Below are 20169 nucleotides of genomic sequence, written 5' to 3'. Positions count from 1 at the left end.
GGACCTGGGTTCTGGGGTCCACATCACGTTGGGTTTGTCGGTGTGGGAGCCCTGAGAGCATCCATCCCCACGTGGGAGGCTGGACCAGGCGCTCCCGACCCCGAATCCCACCGGGATCGTGGGCGGCCGGAGGCGGGGATGGCGCTTGGCCGGAGCCTGCCCCCGCTTGTCCCCGGCTCTTCTCGGGGAGCCTGGGAAAGGCGCTGGCCTGGCCGGACCCCGCTCCGCAGCGGGACCTTGTTTACTCCGGCTTCCTGACGCGCTCTCGCCGCGGGTCCTGCGCCGCTGCCAGGAGGCCCGAGGAATTTGGCAGCCGCAGGAGGAGCTCAGCTGCTGTGCATAGGGCGCTGCGCTCTGGCCCTGCTCCCGCAGCACCCATCCGTCCCCGGGCACGGGCATTTGGGTCTGTGCGCGGTGCCAGCGCTGTGTGTGCGGGGCGGCAGCGGGCAGGGTGATGGAGACGCGGGTCTGAGTGACCAGGCGGTGCTTGCTGATGGCAGGACACCAGCAAGGACCGGAGCGGTGCCCGTTTTGGAGAGGTGAGGCTTCACCCCTGCTCCTCTCCCAGTGAATCTAGGGCTGGGTAACAAGACTGTGCCAAGGACCACTTGTAGAACTCGGTGCTGTGGTTTCCCTGACCATGCTGGGGTGGGCAGAGCCACGTGCTGATGTTGGGCTTGGTGCTTGAGCTCTGTCCGTGATCAGGACCACGTACGGAGCTGGTTCGTTGTGGGGAGCACTGGGAGCAGGAAGCTGGGCTGCACTCCCTGCCTGACCCAAGCCCACTCGGGCATCCCCCAGCACGCAGAGAGCCAGAGGCACGATGCCGGCAGAGCTCAGCCGAGTGCAGCTGCGCTGCGGAGGAGCGGGAGCACTTCCCGGGAGCGCTGAGATCAGCGGGCGCGGCCGGGATTCCTCCGCTCCCTCCGGAGCCGTCTGGCAGCTGATTTACGGTGATGTTGTTGCCAGGGGCGTTGCGTTGTCCCAGCAACCGCGAGGCAGCCCCCGCTGCAGCCCCTCGCCTGGGTGGGATGGCGCCGGCTCGATGGGGGGCAGCCCCAGGTCTGGAGGAGCAGGCTCCTCGCTCCCCTCCAGCTTTGTGCTGGAGATGGGCTCCCCATTCCCAGCTGCCGGCGGAATGACCGGTTGTTTACTGGAGCGGAGGGTGTGGGAAGGGGTAAGCGCTCCCTAAGCGCGTTAGCAGATGGGGAGCAAGCAGGCAGCCAAGTTGGATGGAGGCTGCAATGCTCTGCGGTGCGCGCCCGTTAGCTCGGCCTTTCTGGCTTCCTCCTGTGACTCACCCAGCCATGAGTGGGGAGGAGAGGCTGTGTCCCGGGATGCCGTGTGCCTACCCCTGGCACGCTGCATCCTTGCATGGCTGGCACGGCGAGGGATGCATGGCAGGGTGTGCCAGGCTCTGCTCCGCTGCACCGGCGTGGCCCCTGTGTGACCGGGGGCTGCTCATGCCCTGCCTGCGCCCCAGCCGGTAGCACAGGGGCCGGCTCCGCGCTCTGCCCACCCCACCGGCTGCTGTGGGCAGGTTGAGTCCCGGCGGGCGGCCGCGGGGCAGACCCTGTGCGGTGGGGGCAGGCGGGGCGCGGAGGGGCAGGGGAGCGCGGGGGTGGGGGGGCAGTGCCGCCCGTCCGGCACCGGCGGGGGCCCCGCGCTGGGCGTCCCCCAGGTGAGGCCTCTGCCTGCGCCCCGGGAAGAAAGGGGCTTTTGTCCTCGGGGAGGCCGGGCTGAGCGGGCAGCGCCGCGCGCGGGGGGACGGCGGCCGGGGGCTGTTTGGCGGTAACCGAGCCCGAGCCCTTGGCATTTGCTGCCTTCGCCGCTTCCCACGGCGGGAACAAGCGACGCGTTCTGCAGGCGGCGGCGGGAGAAGAAAGGCCGCCTTGTCCGCCCCAGCGCTGGGGCGCCGGCCGGGGCAGCCGCGCTCCCGCCCCGCATTCCGACGGCAGAGCCGGCTGGAGAGGGGCTGCACCCCCGAGGGACGGGCACGGGGACGACCGGCGTCCCTGGCGCAGTGAGGAGCCAGGTGAGGGGCTCCGGCGGAGGGTGATGCTGGGGGGCTGGTGCCCGTCAGTGTTGGCGTCGGGGAGCACCCGGATGCCAGGGCCGCTTCCCGGGGTGCCTGTGGAACGAGGGGTGCTGGGTGGAGCGAGTTTGGGCAGCGGGAGTGGGGGTGACCCCCTGAGCGTGGGGCTGGGGTCCCCCAAGATGCCCACCCAGCTCCGCCAGCACAGCCGTGCTGGGAAGGGGTTAACGCCGGTGCAGGATCCCACCCTGGCCCCGCTCCCTTCCTATGCAGCCGCCTGGCCCCTCCTGGCTTTTCCTCCTTCCCGAACACTGTGGCTCGGCTTGGGTGCCAGCGGGGGTCAGGGGCTCGGCGGGGCTCTGGGGTGTCCGGATGCTGGGGAGCGTGGCCCCCCGGTGCCCGGGGGACATGGGCACCCCACCACGGAGGGTCTCGCCCAGCACCAGGACGAGGTGGCAGGTAAGGGAAAGCAGGGTCCTGCCCCTGCAGCCAGTGGGCGGCGGGGAGGTGTTCCTGGGGTACCGCGTCCCCACACCCCCTCGCAGCCGAGCTGTCCCCACCCCGCGTGGGGCGGCCGTGGTCCCCCCGGAGCCCTGGCTGTGGGGCGGGCGGCGCTGGTGTCGCACGGAGCCGCGCGGGCTCTGCCCCAGCCCGGATCCCACGCCTGGTGTTTTCCAGCTCCTCATTTTTTCCGCCGTGTGTCAGAGCCGCCCGCTCGCCCCCGCAGCCCAGCGCGGCTCTGGCCAAGCCGGGGGGGTCCCTCGGCCCGCGGGGTGCGGGGCTGGCGGTGCAGGGGCCGGCGCTGCAGGGAGCCGAGCCCAGCGCTCCCCCCCCGGTGTCCCCGGCTGTCCCGGCACCGGGGTGCCCCGGGCAGTGGAAGCGCTCCCCGGTTCGGTGCGGCTGCCCCGGCCTTCCCGGGAAGGGTTAAGCCGCGCTCGGCCGGCGCCGGGCGGAAGGGAGGGACGTGGGGAGCAGCAGACGGTAAATTTAGTAACCCCGAAGCATCGCCTGGGCTGCGACTGTGGCGTGAGCACCGGGTGACGGAAACGGTTCCTCCCGGGGCTGCCTCCTGCCTGTGCCTCCCGTGGGCACGGCTGCCAGCGTGCAGGCAGGGACACGGCGCACTCAGCTGGGCTCTTGCACCCCGAGGTGCTGCTGCACTGGGCTGCACAGGAGCAAAGGGAGGTCTGTGCCTGGGGTGGGCACTCGGTGTGTCAGGGGTTAGGCAGATGTTGCTGGGCACAGCTGGATCCTGTCCTCTTGAGTCCTCATCTGTCAGTGGCAGTTGGGGTCTGGCTGCCCGCTGCTCTCCGTGTTTGGTGTGTGCATTTCCTACACCAGTTCCCCAAAACCGAGCCGGTATTCTGGCTCCTTCTGCTGCCATGTCCCGTCCTGACGCTTAGAGTATGTAGGTGTGCTGGGGGATGGGGACTCGTGCATCACCGGGCGGGATGCTCACGGCTTTGGGCAGCTGGAAATGGGAGCTCAGGAGGGGAATCCTCACGGTGGGAAATGCTGGTCTGGGATGGGGTTTGTGAGGCTGCATGGTCACCTGGATGTGCTGTTTCCTGTGGCAGCAGCCTGTCTCCGAGAGCACCCGGCGTCTCCGAGCAGCCACCATGGAGGCATCCAGCAGGACCCCTGCCAGCCCAACCCGTAGAGTCCAGACCATCATCCAGGTGAGCACACAGGGCCACAGGACCAGGACCCCTTCTCTGCCCCAGCCAGCCCTACCACAGCTGGCTGGCACTGTTTTCTGGCCTCTCCTCATCCCAATCCTATTACGGGATCGGCAACAAAGCCCATTGAGCTAAGCGGCTGGCATCTTGGATCCTCTTAGATGCAGCCCAAGCTGTGGAGATCTTCTGCTCCCACAGCAGCTCAGCTCTGCTCCCTGGGGCAGCCAGCATGGCTAGGATGGAGCCCGCAGCTGGGGTGTCCTGCAGGCACACAGCTGTGCTGGGCATCGCTGCCTGTACCAGGTGGGCAGTGCAGGGGAGTAGGCTGCAGGCATGGGGGTGGTGAGCATCCCTCCCTCTCCTCCTGCAGAACAGCCCCCTGGACCTGATCGACACGGGCAAGGGACTGAAGGTGCAGACGGAGAAGCCACATCTGGTGAGCTTGGGCAGTGGTCGGCTCAGCACTGCCATCACGCTCCTGCCCCTGGAGGAAGGTGAGTGCTGGCTGCCAGCAGGTCCCCATGGGCATGCTGCCTGTGGTAGGGAAGCTGAGCTGTTCTCTCTGCCGGCAGGGAGGACCACCATTGGCACGGCCACAACAGACATCATCCTGCAGGGCCCTGGGCTGGCTCCCCAGCACTGCTACATCGAGAACGCAGCAGGGACGCTCACCCTGCACCCCTGTGGCAATGCTTGTGCCATTGATGGCATGCCAGTGCGGCGGCCCACACGCCTCACCCAAGGTAGGGATACTCTGTTCTGCTCTGCTCCGGAGTAGAGCCTGGTTTGCACTGGTCTGCTCTTAGGTATTGGGGTGTTTGTGGATCCATCCTGCGCTTGCACATCCCAGCTGGGATGTTCCTGTCTCTTTGCTCTGCGGTGGGGATGTGCCTGATGCTGGCACCGCTGGGGAGCTGAGATGTGGAGGGAGAAAGCGAGTGTCCCGGCCAGGGTTTGGTCCCCGCCATTGTACCTGCTTCCCAGCCAACAGTGGAAGTGCTCGGCCAGGTTTGGGAAGGGAATGAGGGGAGAAAACGGCCCGGGTTTCCCTGGGCATCGCTGCCGGTGGCTTTGCATGGCCGGAGGTGCCTGGACCCTGCTGTGCTCCCCGCCCCCGCTCCCGGGGCACCGCGGGCAGATCCGGGGGCCCCGCGCCCCGGTTCCCGGGAGGACCCCGCCCGGCGGCGGAGCAGCGAGAGGCCCGGCCCCCTCCGTCCCCGCCCGCCCCCCGCCCCTCCCCGGGGGCGGTGCTCGGCGCTGCCCGGGCGGCGGCGGCGGCGGCTCGGTGAGTGCGGTGGGGCCACGCGTGCCCTCGGCGGGGGGGGGGGTGTTGGGGGGACCCGACTTGGCCGCCCCCGGGTGGCCGCGGTGCAGCCCGTGCGCCCTCCGCTGCTCCCCTCGGGGAAGGGGGGACCCCGCCGTGGGGAGCGGCCCCTCGAGGGACAATGGGAGCCACTGGGGCAGGGTCGGTGTCTGCGCCTGGCCACAGCGGGGCAAGCTGCGAGGCCGGCGCGCTGGGTGTGGGAGGCGGTACCCCGCTTGGCTGGGATGAGGCACAGCTGTGCCGGTGCCGACGTGCGGGGAGGCTGCAGGTCGCTGATGCCCTGAGCTGGAGGAGCTGTCGCCCTTTGCCAGGCTGGGCACTGGCACTGCCACCCCGCCGGCGGGATGCTCTCGCCAAGCCGGGGTGCTGCTGGGGAGCAGGACTCCTTCCCTCGGCCCCCCTCGGACAAGGCAGCGAGGCCCCCGCGGCGGCGACGGCCGTGAATCAGCGCGGCTTCTCGCTCGCTGGGTGCTCCACAAACCGCGTCCCCTCCGGCGAGGGATTTTCGGCTGTCGGTGCAGAGCGAGCCTCTCCCCATGGCTCTGGCGGGCGCTTCAAAGCGGGGTGTGTCTGCAGCGGCACGGAGCCTTGCAGCCCGACGCTCCCGGCACGCGGCTCCCCGCTCCGGCCGCCCGGCTCCCCCGCGGCTCCCGGCCCCTTCCCCCGAGAGGCTGCGCCTCGGCCCGGGGACAGGAGCTGTCTTGTCTGGGGCTGGCAGGCGCGCAGGCCCTGGAGCATCGCCAGCGCCGCCGCAGCAGCGGGGACCCGACCCCAGCTGTGCCTGTGCCGGTGCCGGTGCCGCGCTGCCTGCCTGCAGCTGCCGGGGAGTGACCTCGATTTCAGCCTCCCCGTAAGCCGCTGCTGACGGCAGGAGCCCGCTCCCCTCCTGGGGATGTGCCTTAGGGCTGGGCACTGCCCGGCTGCAGCTTCACCTCTCTGGCATCGCTGCGGCCAGCGGCTGAGCCCTGTCCCCTCTCTGCGCAGGGTGCACCATCTGCCTGGGCCAGGCCACCTTCCTCCGGTTCAACCACCCCGCTGAGGCCAAGTGGATGAAGAGCATGATCCCGGCGGGGGGCAGGAGCCCCGCGGCTCTCTACAGGCTGCCAGCAAGTAAGTGCCCAAGCGGGGTGGTGGGGATGCTGGCCCATGCCACAGCCTGCCCGGCGTGCAGTGCTCCAGCCCTGTCCCCCGTGTTTGGGAGCAGGGCTCACGCCTGGCCACAGATGTGCCGGCCGTTGTCTCGGCAGGGCAGTTGTGCCGGTGTTCGTTAATGATTAATATCGCCTGGGAAGAGGGTGATGGTGAGGGCAGTGAGGCACAGCTCTCACCTCTGGCCAGCCTGGCCGTGGCAGAGCCATCACCCATCAGCCCACGCTGGGGATGGGTGCGTGGGGCCCCCCGGCTGCCTTGGAGCGGGTGTTTACATGTTGGGGTGGCCACGCAGAGGCTGTGAAGGCTGTTTCCCCGGCTGCAATCAGCACTGGCTGCTTATCTTGCTGTGTCTGCCTGTCCGCGGGGTCGGCGCCACGCCTGGATCCCGGGGATGTTCACATCCCCAGCAGCGATCCCTGGGCTGGTAGAGCCTTCTCCCTGCCCCGACCGGCACGACCTGGCACGGAGAGAGGAGCTTGGCAGCCTCACTGTGCCACGTGTGTGTCGGGAAGGCAGCACACCCTGCCTGCAGCTGGGGGACGGGAGGAGGGACAAGGGGGGGTGGCGTGGCCATGGAGCAGGATGTGGCCAAGGAGCATCCTTCTGGGCCCTGCGTGGTCCCTCGGGCACCGGTGGGAGCAGGCAGGATCACACAGGCCATGCTGAGGCACATCCCTGGGCACAGAGGCACTGCCGGCCGCCGTGGGGGAGCCGCTGGGTGCCAGGGGTGACGCAGCCCGGGTGGCACGCTGTCCTGGCCAGGCTCCGTGCCTGCCGCTATTAGCTCATCCCCTGAGTGACAGGCACATCGGTGCTGCACTGGGAGGACAGGGCAGCCTGGGCAGGGGCACTCAGGCTGGGGGCACAGGAAGGCTGCAGATGACAGGGCAGTGGGTCTGGATATGCCGCAGGTCTGCGCTCGGTGGCTTTTGGCTGTCCGTCTCTGCCCCGTTTCTGGGGTGCCAGAGCGTGCCAGGGATGACCAGTGGGCACCAGCGGCTGGCACAAGCAGCTGCTCCTGAGGGAGTGGGGCTGGGAGCTGTGGCAGCGCAGGGATGTCGGGAGCAGGCGGCTGGGCGGTGCTATCGGGTTTCTGTCTCCCTGGTGATGATGGGGCCAGCGGGATACCAGCCTCCTCCCCGGCCTGGCTCCCCAGCCACAGTGGGAAATGGTGGCAGTGGGGCTGGGGGGAGAGGAGCTGAATCCCGGCACTGTCTCTGCAGGGCTGCATCAAGGGGTGATGCTCTGTGGGACGCCAGCCCGAGCAGGGGCTGTGGGGAGTCTTGCCCTGCTGACATCTGCTTCTGTGTTGCCCCATAGAGGCCGAGCCCCTGGTGAATGGTGGCCACCAGCCGCCAGAGCATGGGTGTCCCAGCCACAGCTCCCTCGTCAGCTCCATCGAGAAGGACCTGCAGGACATCATGGACTCGCTGGTGCTGGAGGAGCCAGCATCTCCCGCTGGCAAGAAGCCCCCTGCCCGCGGCCGGTCTCCTCTGTCCCCTGTGGTGAACGGGGGTGGGCGCTGCCTCCTGTCCCCCCCACCCAGCCCTGGAGCCACGTCGGGGGGCTCCAGCTATGAGAACTTCTCCCCGCTCTCCTCCCCGGCCAGCAGCGGCGGCTACACCAGCCCCTCGCCCAGCAGCCAGGAGCAGGGTCCAGCTGTGCCGCCCCTTGTCCCGCTCCGCTCCTCCAGCTACAACCACACCGTGCAGCCCCCCCCCATGCCTGCCGGGGGACCTGGCGACCCTTGGCCAGCCGAGCGGCTCGGGGAGCACCGGGCAGGCAGCCCCCAGCTGACCCCCAGAGCAGCCCCGCGCCCGCGGGCAGCCCTGCAGGAGCGACCCCCCAGCCCCTTCCGGGAGCCACGGGACGCGCTGGTCCCCGGCCGGCAGCCGCCCAGCAGGGCAGCTCCGGAGACACGGCTGCAGCCCCCCGAGAGCCCGCGGGCAGCCCGGAGGAACATGGAGAGCATGCGGGAGCTGCCCCCGCTGAGCCCATCCCTGTCGCGCCGCGCCGCCAGCCCCCGCGTGCTCCCCGACGCCCCGGCCCCGCAGCCCCGCCTGGGCAGGGAGGTGCCCGGCAGCCCCCGCACCCGGCGCAAGGGCCTGGAGGAGCCGCGGGGCACCGGGAGCCCCTCGCCCCCGCTGCCAGTGGACTCCCCCCAGCGCCGCCCCAGCTTCGGCTCCTGCCTGAGCCCTGCGTACGGGCTGGGCTCCACGGCCATGCCCTCGCCCCGGCAGAGCCCCCGCACCCCCAGGAAGCCCCTGGGGGACCCCCGGCTGCCGGCAGCGCCACGGGAGCGCAAGAACAGCATCACCGAGATCAGCGACAACGAGGACGAGCTGCTGGAGTACCACCGGCGGCAGCGGCAGGAGCGGGTGCGGGAGCAGGAGATGGAGCGCCTGGTGAGCCCTGCGGCGGGGGGGACATGGGACCACGTTTGAGCATGGGATGCCCTCTTTGCAAATGCCTTTTGCTGCTTTAAAACCTGGCCCTTGCTCTCAGGGATTTGCCGCAGCTGCCGGCTTATCCAGGGGGATTACGAGCAGGAGCGGCCATCAGTGCATGGCAGCACAAAGCCCCCAGCTCGCAGCAGCCCAGGGACAGCCATGGGTTGGTCGCATGGCTCCGTGGGGCTGCATCTGAAATTGTGGCACTCCTGCCTTTGCAAAACCATTCCCGTCTCCTCCCGCCCCGCCAGTGCCGCGTCTGCCAGCGACAGTGCCGTGGCTTTGTGGGCATTGTGTCTATATTTAGGGTACATGGGGTTTTTATAGCGCCTGCAGCTGCCTGGGTGGGGTTTGCCCTGTGCATCTGCCGGGGCCGGGGCCGGGGCCGTGCTGGAGCCCTGTTGGCTCAGCCCTGACTCACGCCGGCGCGGGCGCCCTGACTCACTGCCTGGAAATAGCGGAGGTGCTCGGCAGCCACCACTGCTGCCTGGAATGAGCCTGTCCCCAGCTCCCGGTGCACCGTGTGCCTGGCGGTGGGCTCTGTTGGGCTGTGCAGTGTCCCCAGCCCTGCCCAGCATGCGAGCAGGGCAAGGAGCAAGCCCAGATTCCGGCACCTGCTATCGGCACAGGGTCCCGCGGGCTCTGCCAGTGGCCGTGCCGGGATGCGCACCACACTGACCGTTCTTCCCTGCAGGAGCGGCAGCGCCTGGAGACCATCCTGAACCTCTGCGCCGAGTACACCAAGACAGACAGCACCGAGCCGGGGGACGTGCACCGGCTCCTGGCTGGTGACGCGGATGCTGGCCGGCGGGCACCCAGGGGTGCCGTGGCTCTGAGCCGTGCTGCCGAGGAGCTGCGGCAGAGGGAGAGCCTGGAGAGGTCGGACGAGGAGAACCTGAAGGAGGAGTGCAGCAGCACCGAGAGTACCCACCACGAGGTGAGGGGATGGTTGTGCCGTGCCGCACCGTGCCGTGCCGTGCTGCACCGTGCCAACCTGCCCTCTCTGCAGCACGAGGAGCTGGCGGGCCCCCGCGCCAAGGAGGCACAGCGGCTGGAGGAGGAGCGTGCCAGCGTGCTCGGCCGCCTGGACCAGCTCAAGGGCCGCATGAAGGAGCTGGAGCAGCAGCTGCAGGAGACGTCGCGAGAGGTGAGGGGATGGGGAGCCCTGCTGGGTCCCCCGCTGCTCGCTGGCCAGCACCCAGTGCCATGGGCAGAGCTGGACCCGGCCGGGGCAGCCATCCTGATGTGGTTGTGCCCATCCAGGCAGAGATGGAGCGGGCGCTGCTGCAGGGCGAGCGTGAGTCGGAGGCGGCGCGGCTGCGGCAGGAGCAGGAGGCAGTGCAGCAGCTGCAGGAGAAGCTCTCCAGCCTGGATGCCAGCATCCGGAAGGAGCGGGACAAGGTGAGCCCTGTGGCAGGCTGTGTCGTGCCCTCCTCAGTGCTTGCAGCGGTGCTGTGGTGCTGCAGTGGTCCCGTCTGGACATGTTCTGCTGTCCCTGGGCTTTGCAGGGGCATTGAGGAGCATCCGCTCTGGGTTCGCGTCCTGGGGGAGATCTGTTGCTGTCTGCCTGGGACAGGTCCAGCAGTGCTGCCAGAGGAGGGCAGGGCTGGCACCTGGGCTGCATCTCAGCCACCTCTGTCACACCAGAGCGGTCTCACACGGAGGTTTTATGGTGTGGGGCTTTCCTGGACACCCACTGCCTGCAGTGGGCATCACTGATGTGGAGTGCTCCCCGATCCCTGCCCTTGCTGGTGGGCTCTGTCTTGTGGCCAGTTCCCCCAGTGTGCTGCCCACTGGGGCATCTTCAAGCGTGATGGTGGCTGCTGCTGTAGCGTTCGGCTCACTGGAGGTGGGCAGGAAATCGTGGCGGGTGTTCCCTTGGCTCAGTGGCTGGGGAGGGGTCCTGGCCCCCTTTCCTTGGAGTGGTTTTGGCACCTTTGGTGCAGTTGCTGCTGTGACCTCCGGGCCTGCCTGAAGGCACCGTTGCTGCTTGACCTGGCTGCTGGTTGCAGCCATCCTGCAGCCTCACTGGCAGCGTGGCACAGCCCGGGGTGAGCTGTTCTGTTGGCCTGGGTGCTGCTGGCAGCTCGGGGCTGCCGTGGTGCGGTGCTGATGTCCCTAGGGGTCTGCCTGGCCCCGTGTCTGTAGGTGCTGTTTGGTTGCCCATGGCTGGGCAGAGCTGCCGTCGCTGCTGCCAGCAGTGCCCTTGTGGTGTTTGGGGTTTTTGTCCTGTTTTGGTCTTCCAGCCCTTTTCAGGCATCTTCTCTAGGCAGGGGCAGCCTCATGCAGAGTTAGGAGAGGAGCACAGGCAATCCCAGCTCCAACCTGCTGACCTAACCACTGCTTTCCTAACCAGCCTGCACAGCTTGCACTAACTGTTCTCCAGTCTGCCAGCACCTCTGTGTGCCTGAGAGCTCCCAGGCATACTACAGCCCCTGTCTCGCCCTCCTGTATCCCTGTCCATAGATCCCCCATGTATCTGTGCTACCACAGTGTGTGTTTCCCAGTGCCTGACTGCCATATGGTGCTGCCAGACCTGCAGGAGGTGATCCCCTACGCCAGCCCCGTGTTGCTGGCTTCCATCGTACTGCTCCTGTGGCTATGGGAGGAAGGGCTGGGGATGTTTCTTCCTCCTCCCAGGTCCAGGAGCAAGTGTCTGCCACTAACGCTGCATAGCCTGAGCATCTCTGATAGCAGGGTTGGGCCTCAGTCTCCTGTCTTCCCTGCCATCCTGCAGGCAGCCCTCTCCTCCAGATGGATGGGGGTGGTCCCTGGTCCCTCAGCCTCAGTAGATGTGGATGGGACCTGCTGTGTTTTAATTGGCAGCATCTTGGATGGTGAGCACCAAGTAGCAAACTGGTTACTGGGGATTCAGAGTGATCCAGTGTGGTGCAGCCATCTGCAGGATCAGGATGACTTTATCCATGCTGTCAGCACTGATCTTTTCATGGCCCGCAAGTGGGCTTTTGGCACGTGAACGCAAGGCTGAAGTCGAGGGCTGGCCATAACCCCTCTAACACTGCCCAGCCTGGGTCCCCATAGCTGTTCCTCTCTCGATGCCTCCGTGGATGCCGTGATGCTCCTCCCTGTGAGCCTCCTCTTCAGCCGAGCCCCTCTCTAACTCTGCAGCTTCTGCATGGCGCCAACTTGAGAAGTGTTTTCTCTCTTCCCTTTTCTTTTTTTTGTTTTCTTTTCTACTTTTTGTTTTGTCTCGTTCTCCCCCGATTCAGGAAAGGGCAAAGCTTGATGCTGAAAGGAAGGAGCTAGAGCAACTCCGGGCGCTTTACCATGAGTCGAAGAGCCACCTTGATAAGTGCCCTGAGTCAATGCGGGAGCAGTTGCGGGAGCGGATGCGAAGGGTCAGTGTCTCCCCCCACCCCTCCCGGACCATGGCCCACCTCCCTCCGCTCCAGCTTAGGCCAGCTCTTCCCTGCCAGCTGGGGCCGCACGGGGAGCATCACACCCGGGCTGGAGGTGGCTGGCACCGGGCTCCGCCGTCCTGGTAAGCTTCCGCTCGCCCGGGCCCGGGGCGCGGTGCTGGCTTGGCAGAGCATCACCAGGGAGCTGCCGTGCTCCTCTGGACCGGTCCTGCCCCGAAAGGAGGGCAGGCTGGGGAGCCTCGGGGACCGCTGGGTCCTCATCCCGCTGCTTCCAGCTATGTCCTGAGAGCGTTTATTTACACGGTGCCGTCAGTTTACATTACCGCCGGTCTGCAGCATTTTTTCCCATTATCTGGTATTTTCCAGTAGTGTCTGACCTTTCCCAGCCCTTGCTGTGCAGTGAACCCTCTTTGCTGCAGCCTGCCTGGGGCAGGCACCCCCATGCTGGATGTGGGTCCCAGTGTGCAGCAGGCAGGGACAGCGAGGGGTTAGTCCCAGTGTGTGGGAGCCCTCGGCAGCCACCACGGCGGTGGTGCCATGCCATTCCACGAGAGCAAGGGCTGCCCTGCTTCCAGAGCAGGATGGAGGCATCCCCCTGGCGAGCCTGGTGTGGTTTCTGCACCCTGAGCTGGGTGCTGCCGTGTGCTGTCGGTGCTCAAAGGCTGGGAGGATGCTGTTTGCCCAGCACGGTGCTCATCCACGAGGGCTCTGCTGCCCATCAGCTGATGATGCAGGGTTGCATGTTGGTGGTTACGGCAGCGTATGGTGTTTTGCTGCTTGGCAGGGCATGGTGCTGGCCCGGATGTGGTTCAATGGGGGCATCCAGCCTCCAGCCATGGTGAGCTCGTCGTCACCTGGGGGTGACAGCTCTGAGCTGGTCTGTGCCCAGCACCGCCATCACCTTCTCCAGCTGGGTAGAGGTAGCTGGTGTCTCTCCCACGTGGCTAATGCCAAGCAGGAGGGAAAGCTGCCTGCCTGCTGGCACGGGGCACCAGGGACAGGTTTTGCCATGGGTTCCTGTTCCTGGCCAGCCCCAGCAGGTCGTGGGGGCACATCAGGAGGTTTTGCTGTGGGATGCCTGTCCAGAGGGGGTGACCCACTATGGCCTTGTGTGCCTGCAGGAGGCGGAGGTGCTGGAGACCGAGGCCAAGCTGTTTGAGGACCTGGAGTTCCAGCAGCTGGAGCGGGAGAGCCGCCTGGAGGAGGAGCGCGAGGCGCGGGGGCAGCAGCTCCTGCAGAGCCGGGCCGAGTGCCACCGCAGCATCGCCCGCAGGAAGGTGGGGAAGGAGAGGGCAGCGGGTCCAGGCTGTGCCTGCGGCTCACCGGCAGCCAGCTCATTCCCACTCCTGCTCCCAGGAGCGGGTGGCTGCCCTGGATGCCCAGGCGGCCCAGATCCGGCTGCAGAGTGCCCAGGAGGCCGAGCACCTGGCCAGGGAGAGGAACAGTGTCCTGCAGCTCCTGCAGAAGGTAACGCAGCCATTGGCAGGTCAATGTCTGCTCCCCGGCCCTAGGGGTGCCTGAGCAGGGGGTGAGGTTGTGCTGGCTCTTGCTGGGGTGCTGGCAGTCCGGGTGAGCTGGGGGGGGGCCGGGCATGGGGTGCTGGGCCGGTTGCCATCAGCTGCCTCTGCTCTCACTGTCACCTCGTGCTCAGGAGAAGGAGAAGCTCGTGTCTCTGGAGAGGCGATACCAGCTCGTCACAGGCGGCAGGAGCTTCCCCAAAATGTCCTCAGCTCTCAGAGAGGTAAGTGGTGAGACTGGAGGTATGGTCCTAGGGCTGCTCTGCTGCCACCCCACCCCAAGCACTGGTGCTCATGCTGGCGCAGGGGACTCCTTCCAGTTCATGTCCAAAGACTCGTAGGTGGGAGTGGGTCACCCCGTTGCCCTCCTCGTGGTTCTGAATGGGAGCAGGAGCCACGATGCCCTCAGGGACCCGGTGCCACCGGATCTGCTGCTGCAGAGAAGGGCAGGATGGCAGAGTCCCCTGTGCCTGCCTGCAGCAGGGCTTCTGCTGCTGCCTGTGCCTGCCTTGCCTATGTGATCTTTGCCCTCCAACAGGAGACCCTCCATATCTCAGAGCCTTATGAGCTGTTGGAGGGAGCTAAGCCCCTGAGCCCCCCGCCCACTGCAGCGGCCTCCTTAGCTTCTCCTGCCGCCCGCTCCTACCCCAGGGCACACGAGGTAACAGACTAACTGCACGTGCCAGCCCGCTTACCCCTCGGCCCAGCCGCCGCCAGACCCCTTGGGTGCACTAACATCGCCGTCGGGCAGCAGGGCATCCCCGCGGCACTGCAGCGGCTGCGGTGGCACGGCTGGACTGATGCTTGTTCAGCCCTGCAGCCGCTGTGCCCATTAACACCCTCCTGAGGTGCTCTCCTGAGCCTGATGCTCGGGTTTTAACCCCATGTGGTGCAGGCGTCCCTGCACTGCCCCCCTGCTGCTGCTGCCCCGCAGCTGGGCTGTTCCTGGGAGCATCCCCTGGGTTCCTGCTAGCCAGAAAAATGAGCAAATCCCCAGCTTTAGCATGTTTGGGTCAAAAAGGGTGAGGAAAGTGGATTTTAAACTGGCTTAGAACAGGTTGAGCTCTGTGGTGGGGGCCTCATCTGGTGCTAACTCACCGGAGAGAGCTTGTGGCTGGGGTCCCCAAGATGGGGGTGATGGGGAACGGGTGAAGGTGCATCGTCAGGGCAGGCTCCGTCCCCAGGCTTCACCCAGCAAAGCTGTGCCTAAGGCAGGAGCGAGGCAGCCGGGACACCCAGCCCTGCTCGGGCAGCCACAGGCAGGGAGGGCAGTGGGGAAGGGAAGGGAGGGGAAGAGAGAGAAAGGGAGGGCTGGGCAGGCGGCGGCGGGGCATGTGCATGCGGGGAGATGTGCTCCTGCTTTGCAGTGGGTGCCGTGATGCCGGCGCATGGCTCTAACTCTCCTCCTTCTCCTCCGCTGTGGATTTCTAGGAGTACATGAGGCTGTCTGACGTTTTCAGGTTCTGCAGCCATGCGCACGGCCCCAGCCCGGACACTAAAGCTTCTGCTGCTGCCTCTGCTGCCGCTCAGCGCTCTCTCTTGCTTGCTGTACCTCCCGCAGCCGATGAGGTACCTGCTCCAGAGCATGCTCGGGTTCACTCCCTTGGGTTGCCACCGCATCCCGGCAGCAACGAGGATGCTGCAGAGCACATGGCCTCCCCGTGTGTCCTGGTGTTCAGAGCCCACCTCTCTCTTGGGCTATGGGGGCCCGTCTGGCTGCAGCTGAGCAGGGAGCACAGGCTGGAGCCACCCAGTCTCCTTGCCTGGACGGGTGGCAGCAGCAGGGCTGGGGAGCAGAGTGGGTGCCCAGCGGGGCGGGAGGCTGGCTCTTTGCCTGTTGGACCCAGTCCTGGCCGCCAGTCCCAGGAGAGGAGGGTGCAGAGCAGGCAGGGACAGAGCCAGTGCCCAGCAGCAGCTCCCTGCCTCCCAGGGACGTGGCACCCTTTTCTGGGGGCTGGAGCCGCCTGCTCACTCCGCTGTGCCTGCTTGCCCTTGCTCAGAGCCACTTCTCCCAGTTTAATCTGCTTCTCTCTGCCCAGTATGTGACCGTTGAGCAGCTCTCAGGCATCCTGGGCCACCTCCACCCCGTTGCCGCTTCCCCACTGGCCTGCGCCCCTCCATCTCCTTCATCTCCTTCAGGCTGCATTACTCCTCCTCCTCTTCCATCTCTCTCTTCTCCTTCCGTCTCTGCAGAGGTTTGTGCCCTTTTTCCCTCCCTCTGCCCCTGCGCCCTCCCCGGGAGGTGATGGGGATGCAGGGATCGGGGTGAGCTGCGGAGCCTGGGTGGCAGCGGGGCCTGTCTCCAACTGCCTGCCCAGTGCCTTGTGCCTGCCTGAGCCTGTGGTGCAGGGTAGGGGGTCTCTGTGCCCTCCTGGCTCTTCCGTTGGCTCTTGCAGGCCCTACAAGCAGCCAAGGGGGTCCTGGAGCTGCGGGACTCAGGCAGGGAGGGTGCAGGGTCCTTGGGGTGTGCAGGTCCCATTCTGTGGTGGTGCAGGTGCAAGCAGGGATGCTCTGACCTCTCTCTCTCTGTCTGTCCCTCTCGCTGCCTTTCGCTCTTTGTCCTTTCTTACGCGGCGTTTCTCTCCAGATGGAGCAGCAGCTGCCAGGGGCCTCCGTGTGGCTCCCGGCTCTTGATTTAGAGAAGTGGTACCAGGAGGCCATGGCTGGCTTTGAGACCTCCTTCTCCTCTGTCTCTCCTCCTTCTTCCCCTCCTCCGCTTCCAGCTAAAGCTCACCTCTCTCTCAAGCCTCTCCAGGTAATCCCAGCTCCCTGTTGCTGGGGCTCAGGCTCTGGGGCTGCTGGCCGCAGCAGGAGGACAGCATGGGGGTACTCCTGCCAGTTCCACATTGCAAGGCAGAGGCAGAGCAGACCCGCAGTGGGTACTCCTGGGGCAGGCAGCCACTGCCGTCTCTTGCCTGCACCCCTGCCAAGGTGGCACCCACAGAGGGGCAGGATGTGGGGAGGGGATGCTCAGCCCCAGTGGCAGCTGAGCTGTCTGTCCACGGGGCATTTGCAGCCCCCCTTGACTCTCACCTTTGTGTCTCCATGCCCAGGTCTATCGTGCCAAGACAGAAGGTGATGCTGGTGTCCTCACACCTCGGATGAAGAGCGGGACCCCCTCATCCTCGCAGCTCAACCTCTCCTTGCTGGGGCGCAGCCCCTCGCCCAAGGTACTGCCACCGGGGGGAGCCCGCATTGCTTGGCCCCGGGCACGGGGGCTCCTGAGCAGCCGGTGCCAGCCCCTGTCCATGCCCACAGCCCAGCGCCTGCCGTCCTGTCCAGGGCCCCCTGAGCCCGGCGGGCAGCCTGCCCCACAACCTGGCGGCCACGCTGCAGGACATCGAGACCAAGCGCCAGCTGGCCCTGCAGCAGAAGGGTGAGCGCCGGTTCCGCGCCCTGGCTCTGTGGCGTGGTGGGACTTTGGGACTCTTCCCCGCGGCCGCTCGGGCGATGAAGAGGGGAGCCCGGCCGAAGCGGCGGCGCTCCAGAGGGACGCGGTGCCTCCCTCACGGTCTCTTGCTTTCCCCCCTCTCTCCCTCCCGACCCCTCCACCCGACGGCGTGTCTGCAGCCGAGCCGCTCCCAGCAGAGCCCTTGCAGCCGGGCGAGCTACCAGGTAGAGACGTGGGGCGGCTTGGCCTGCCTCAGGCAGCCCAAAGGCAGCAGCATGGCTGTTTGCAGGCACTGGCTGCCATGTATAGGAGGGGCATGACCAGCCCAGGACCCCAGGTGCCTCCAGGCATCCACTTAGGAACAGCTTTGTGCATCCCGAACTCGCTAATGCTTAGCCCAGCCTGCTGCTGCCAGCCTGGTGCATGTGCCCCCCGTGGCTGCCCAGACCCCCTCCTGCTCCCAGAGAGGTGTTGCTTGCAGGGAGTAGCGAAGGCTCTCGCCGCTGCACCAACCATCCCTGCCAGCTCCAGCAGTGCCTGCTGTGTCTTCTCCTGACAGTGCCATCCCCTCACCTGCAGCGGCGCGGCACTGAGTGCGGAGCGCTCAGTTGTGGTTGTCTTCCCATGGCCCAGGTCAGCAGGTGATCGAGGAGCAGAAGCGGCGGCTGGCAGAGCTTAAGCAGAAGGCAGCTGCTGAGGCTCAATCCCAGTGGGAAGCCCTGCACGGGCAGCCCCCCTTCCCCACCGCCTTCCCCCGCCTCGTGCATCACTCCATCCTCCACCACCACCGTCCCCATGGCGGCGGGCCCCGCGCCGAGGAGCTGGACCACGCGTATGACACCCTCAGCCTGGAGAGCTCGGACAGCATGGAGACCAGCATCTCCACCGGCAACAACTCTGCCTGCTCGCCAGACAACGTCTCCAGGTAACCCCGGGGCCAGCTGCCGCGGCCGGAGGAACAGCCTGCTCTGCTGGCCACACCACCGGCTCGGGCTCCTTCGCGCTGCGATGCAGCTGTGGCTCTCTTGCAGTGCCAGCGGCATGGAGGGAGGGAAGATCGAGGAGATGGAGAAGATGCTGAAGGAGGCACACGCAGAGAAGTCGCGGCTGATGGAGTCCCGGGTGAGCAGGGGCACCGGTGCCACGGGCAGCCAGGGTGCAGGTCCCCAGTGCTCAGAGCTGAGCGGCTGCGTGTGCCGGCAGGAGCGGGAGATGGAGCTGCGGCGGCAGGCGCTGGAGGACGAGCGCCGGCGCCGGGAGCAGCTGGAGCGGCGGCTGCAGGACGAGACCGCACGGAGGCAGAAGCTGGTGGAGAAGGAGGTCAAGCTGCGCGAGAAGCACTTCTCGCAGGTGGGAAGCACCTGCAGCGCGGGGTCCCCGCTCCCCACCCGTGCCCTGGGGGGATATGGTCCTTGTCCCACTGGCAGGCTTTGCAGGGCTCTGCTTTTCCAGGCTCGGCCCCTGACGCGGTACCTCCCCATCCGCAAAGAGGATTTTGACCTGCGGCTGCACATCGAGTCCTCGGGCCACAGCGTGGACACCTGCTACCATGTCATCCTCACAGAGAAGATGTGCAAGGGCTACCTGGTCAAGATGGGCGGCAAGATCAAGTCTTGGAAGAAGCGTTGGTTTGTCTTTGACCGCATGAAGCGCACCCTCTCCTACTATGTGGGTGAGTGCCTGTGCTGCCCCGTGCCCCGCCCCCCCGTGTCCCTCCCTGTGTCATCACCTGAACACTGTGATCAACACCGGTTCCCTCTCTCGAGCAGACAAACACGAGACGAAGCTGAAGGGTGTCATCTACTTCCAAGCCATTGAAGAGGTTTACTACGACCACCTCCGCAGTGCTGCAAAGGTGAGAGCTGGGCACCGCCGCTGCCTCAATGCCCATGGGGACCTCCTGGCATCAACCCCCGTCATGCAGACAGGAGGCACTGAGGCAGCTCATGCCGGGGATGCTCCCAGGGTGATAGAATCAGATTCCTGGAGTGGTTTGGGTTGGAAAGGACCTTAAAGGCCATTCAGTTCCAAGCCCTGCCACGAACAGAGACCCCTTCCACTGGAGCAGCTTGCTCCAAGCCCCTGTGTCCAACCTGGCCTTGAACACTGCCAGGGATGGGGCAGCCGCAGCTTCTCTGGGCACCCTGTGCCAGCGCTGCAGCACCCTCACAGGGAAGAGCTTCTGCCTCATATCCAGTCTAAATCCATCATTTTTCACTTAAAGCTGTTAAATCCATGATCCATGGCCCCCAGTGGCACCTCCTCCCCAGGGTGCCGAGGGCAGGAGCCTGGTGCTGGGCCTTATGGGGGCAGAAAGGGGAGCACAGTGCTGCTCCGAGGGAGCAGAGCACTGACACCATCCTCTTCCTCCTCCGCAGAGCCCCAACCCCGTGCTCACCTTCTGTGTCAAGACGCACGACCGCCTGTACTACATGGTGGCCCCCTCGGCCGAGGCCATGCGCATCTGGATGGACGTCATTGTCACCGGGGCAGAGGGGTACACCCAGTTCATGAACTGAGGGTGGCGGGTGCTGCGCACCCTGGATCCACCAGCGCAATGGACTCCTGAGCTCCCCAAGCAGCAGGGATGTCCTGGGGGGCCCGTGCCATGGCCGTGCGCCCATGTCAAGTGCCACCAGCATCGTCTGCTCAGCCAAGGGAGGAATTGTTGTTTTCTTTTTTAAGTTGACTTTTTAAAACCAAGTTTATTGGAAACGTATCAAAGTGCTGAAACATAAAGAGCTGCCAAAGAGCTGCCTGTGCCCGGAGCTTTGTGCCGCGGGGAGGCGCCGGGTTTGGCAGGAGGCTGCCACGATGCCAGTCGCATGGACCAGACCTCGATCCCTCCTTGGGACTCTTTTGTGTTGTGCCGAGGTTGCACAGTGAGTGCAGGGTGGGCCGCCTGGAAAGCCATAAAGCGTTTGGTGAAGCTGTGCCTTCCTCCTCGGGCCTGGCAGCTCTGCCTCGGGATGCAGGGTCACGGCGCCGCGGCACCGGATCGGGCCCGGGGCGGGCTGCGGACCCGGTGGCCGTGGGAAGGGGCGGGCGGGCGAGCGCTAGGACCCGGGCAGGCGCCGGGGGCGGGGCCCGAGGAATGCGCCTCTCAGCAGCCAGGGGGCGTTACCGGCATGCTGTTCCGCGCGCACGGATGCGCCTGACGTCACCGCGCATGCCCCTCAGCCCCTCACGTTGCCCCGCCCCGCCGCGCTCAGGCCAATGGGGCCGAAGCTCCCCCTCGCTC

At 66.5% G+C, this 20169-nt stretch overlaps 1 protein-coding gene across 13 annotated transcripts; it reads left to right on the top strand.

Annotated features, from left to right (window-relative positions):
- Nucleotides 1-514: 514 nt before the first annotated feature.
- On the top strand, nucleotides 515-19678 carry PHLDB1 (pleckstrin homology like domain family B member 1). 13 transcript variants are annotated; one of them, XM_061368254.1, is made up of 26 exons: nucleotides 515-539; nucleotides 3616-3714; nucleotides 4085-4208; nucleotides 4287-4457; nucleotides 6023-6148; nucleotides 7511-8595; nucleotides 9335-9577; nucleotides 9650-9787; nucleotides 9904-10041; nucleotides 11871-11999; nucleotides 13142-13297; nucleotides 13377-13487; nucleotides 13672-13761; nucleotides 14076-14198; nucleotides 14969-15106; nucleotides 15577-15732; nucleotides 16125-16292; nucleotides 16591-16707; nucleotides 16796-16913; nucleotides 17108-17152; nucleotides 17562-17853; nucleotides 17960-18050; nucleotides 18132-18278; nucleotides 18381-18600; nucleotides 18698-18783; nucleotides 19307-19678. In XM_061368254.1, exons 2-26 carry the CDS (start codon nucleotides 3655-3657, stop codon nucleotides 19445-19447), a joined length of 4413 nt encoding a protein of 1470 aa, XP_061224238.1. In that variant the 5' UTR covers nucleotides 515-539; nucleotides 3616-3654; the 3' UTR covers nucleotides 19448-19678. The 13 variants fall into 13 exon arrangements, with proteins under 13 accessions (XP_061224238.1, XP_061224233.1, XP_061224235.1 ...); XM_061368249.1 differs by lacking the exon at nucleotides 515-539 and adding an exon at nucleotides 1811-2494; XM_061368251.1 differs by lacking the exons at nucleotides 515-539; nucleotides 14076-14198 and adding an exon at nucleotides 1812-2494.
- The last annotated feature ends 491 nt before the right edge of the window (nucleotides 19679-20169 follow it).

The sequence above is a fragment of the Neopsephotus bourkii genome, unplaced genomic scaffold, assembly GCF_033783945.1.
Source record: "Neopsephotus bourkii isolate Nb327-2 ecotype Australia unplaced genomic scaffold, CSIRO-AGI_Nbou_v1 NB_1433, whole genome shotgun sequence".
Taxonomy (NCBI): domain Eukaryota; kingdom Metazoa; phylum Chordata; class Aves; order Psittaciformes; family Psittacidae; genus Neopsephotus; species Neopsephotus bourkii.
Note: the sequence above shows the minus strand (reverse complement) of the source record. Positions and strands in the feature narration are given on the sequence as shown.

Excerpts from the sequence above, each read along its gene's own strand:
- PHLDB1 (XM_061368249.1), top strand. The coding sequence starts at position 2,303 with ATGCAGCCGCCTGGCCCCTCCTGGCTTTTCCTCCTTCCCGAACACTGT. Across the intron at positions 15,107-15,576 it reads TACCTCCCGCAGCCGATGAG|TATGTGACCGTTGAGCAGCT; the intron begins GTACCTGCTCCA and ends CTCTCTGCCCAG. Across the intron at positions 18,051-18,131 it reads CGCGGCTGATGGAGTCCCGG|GAGCGGGAGATGGAGCTGCG; the intron begins GTGAGCAGGGGC and ends GTGTGCCGGCAG.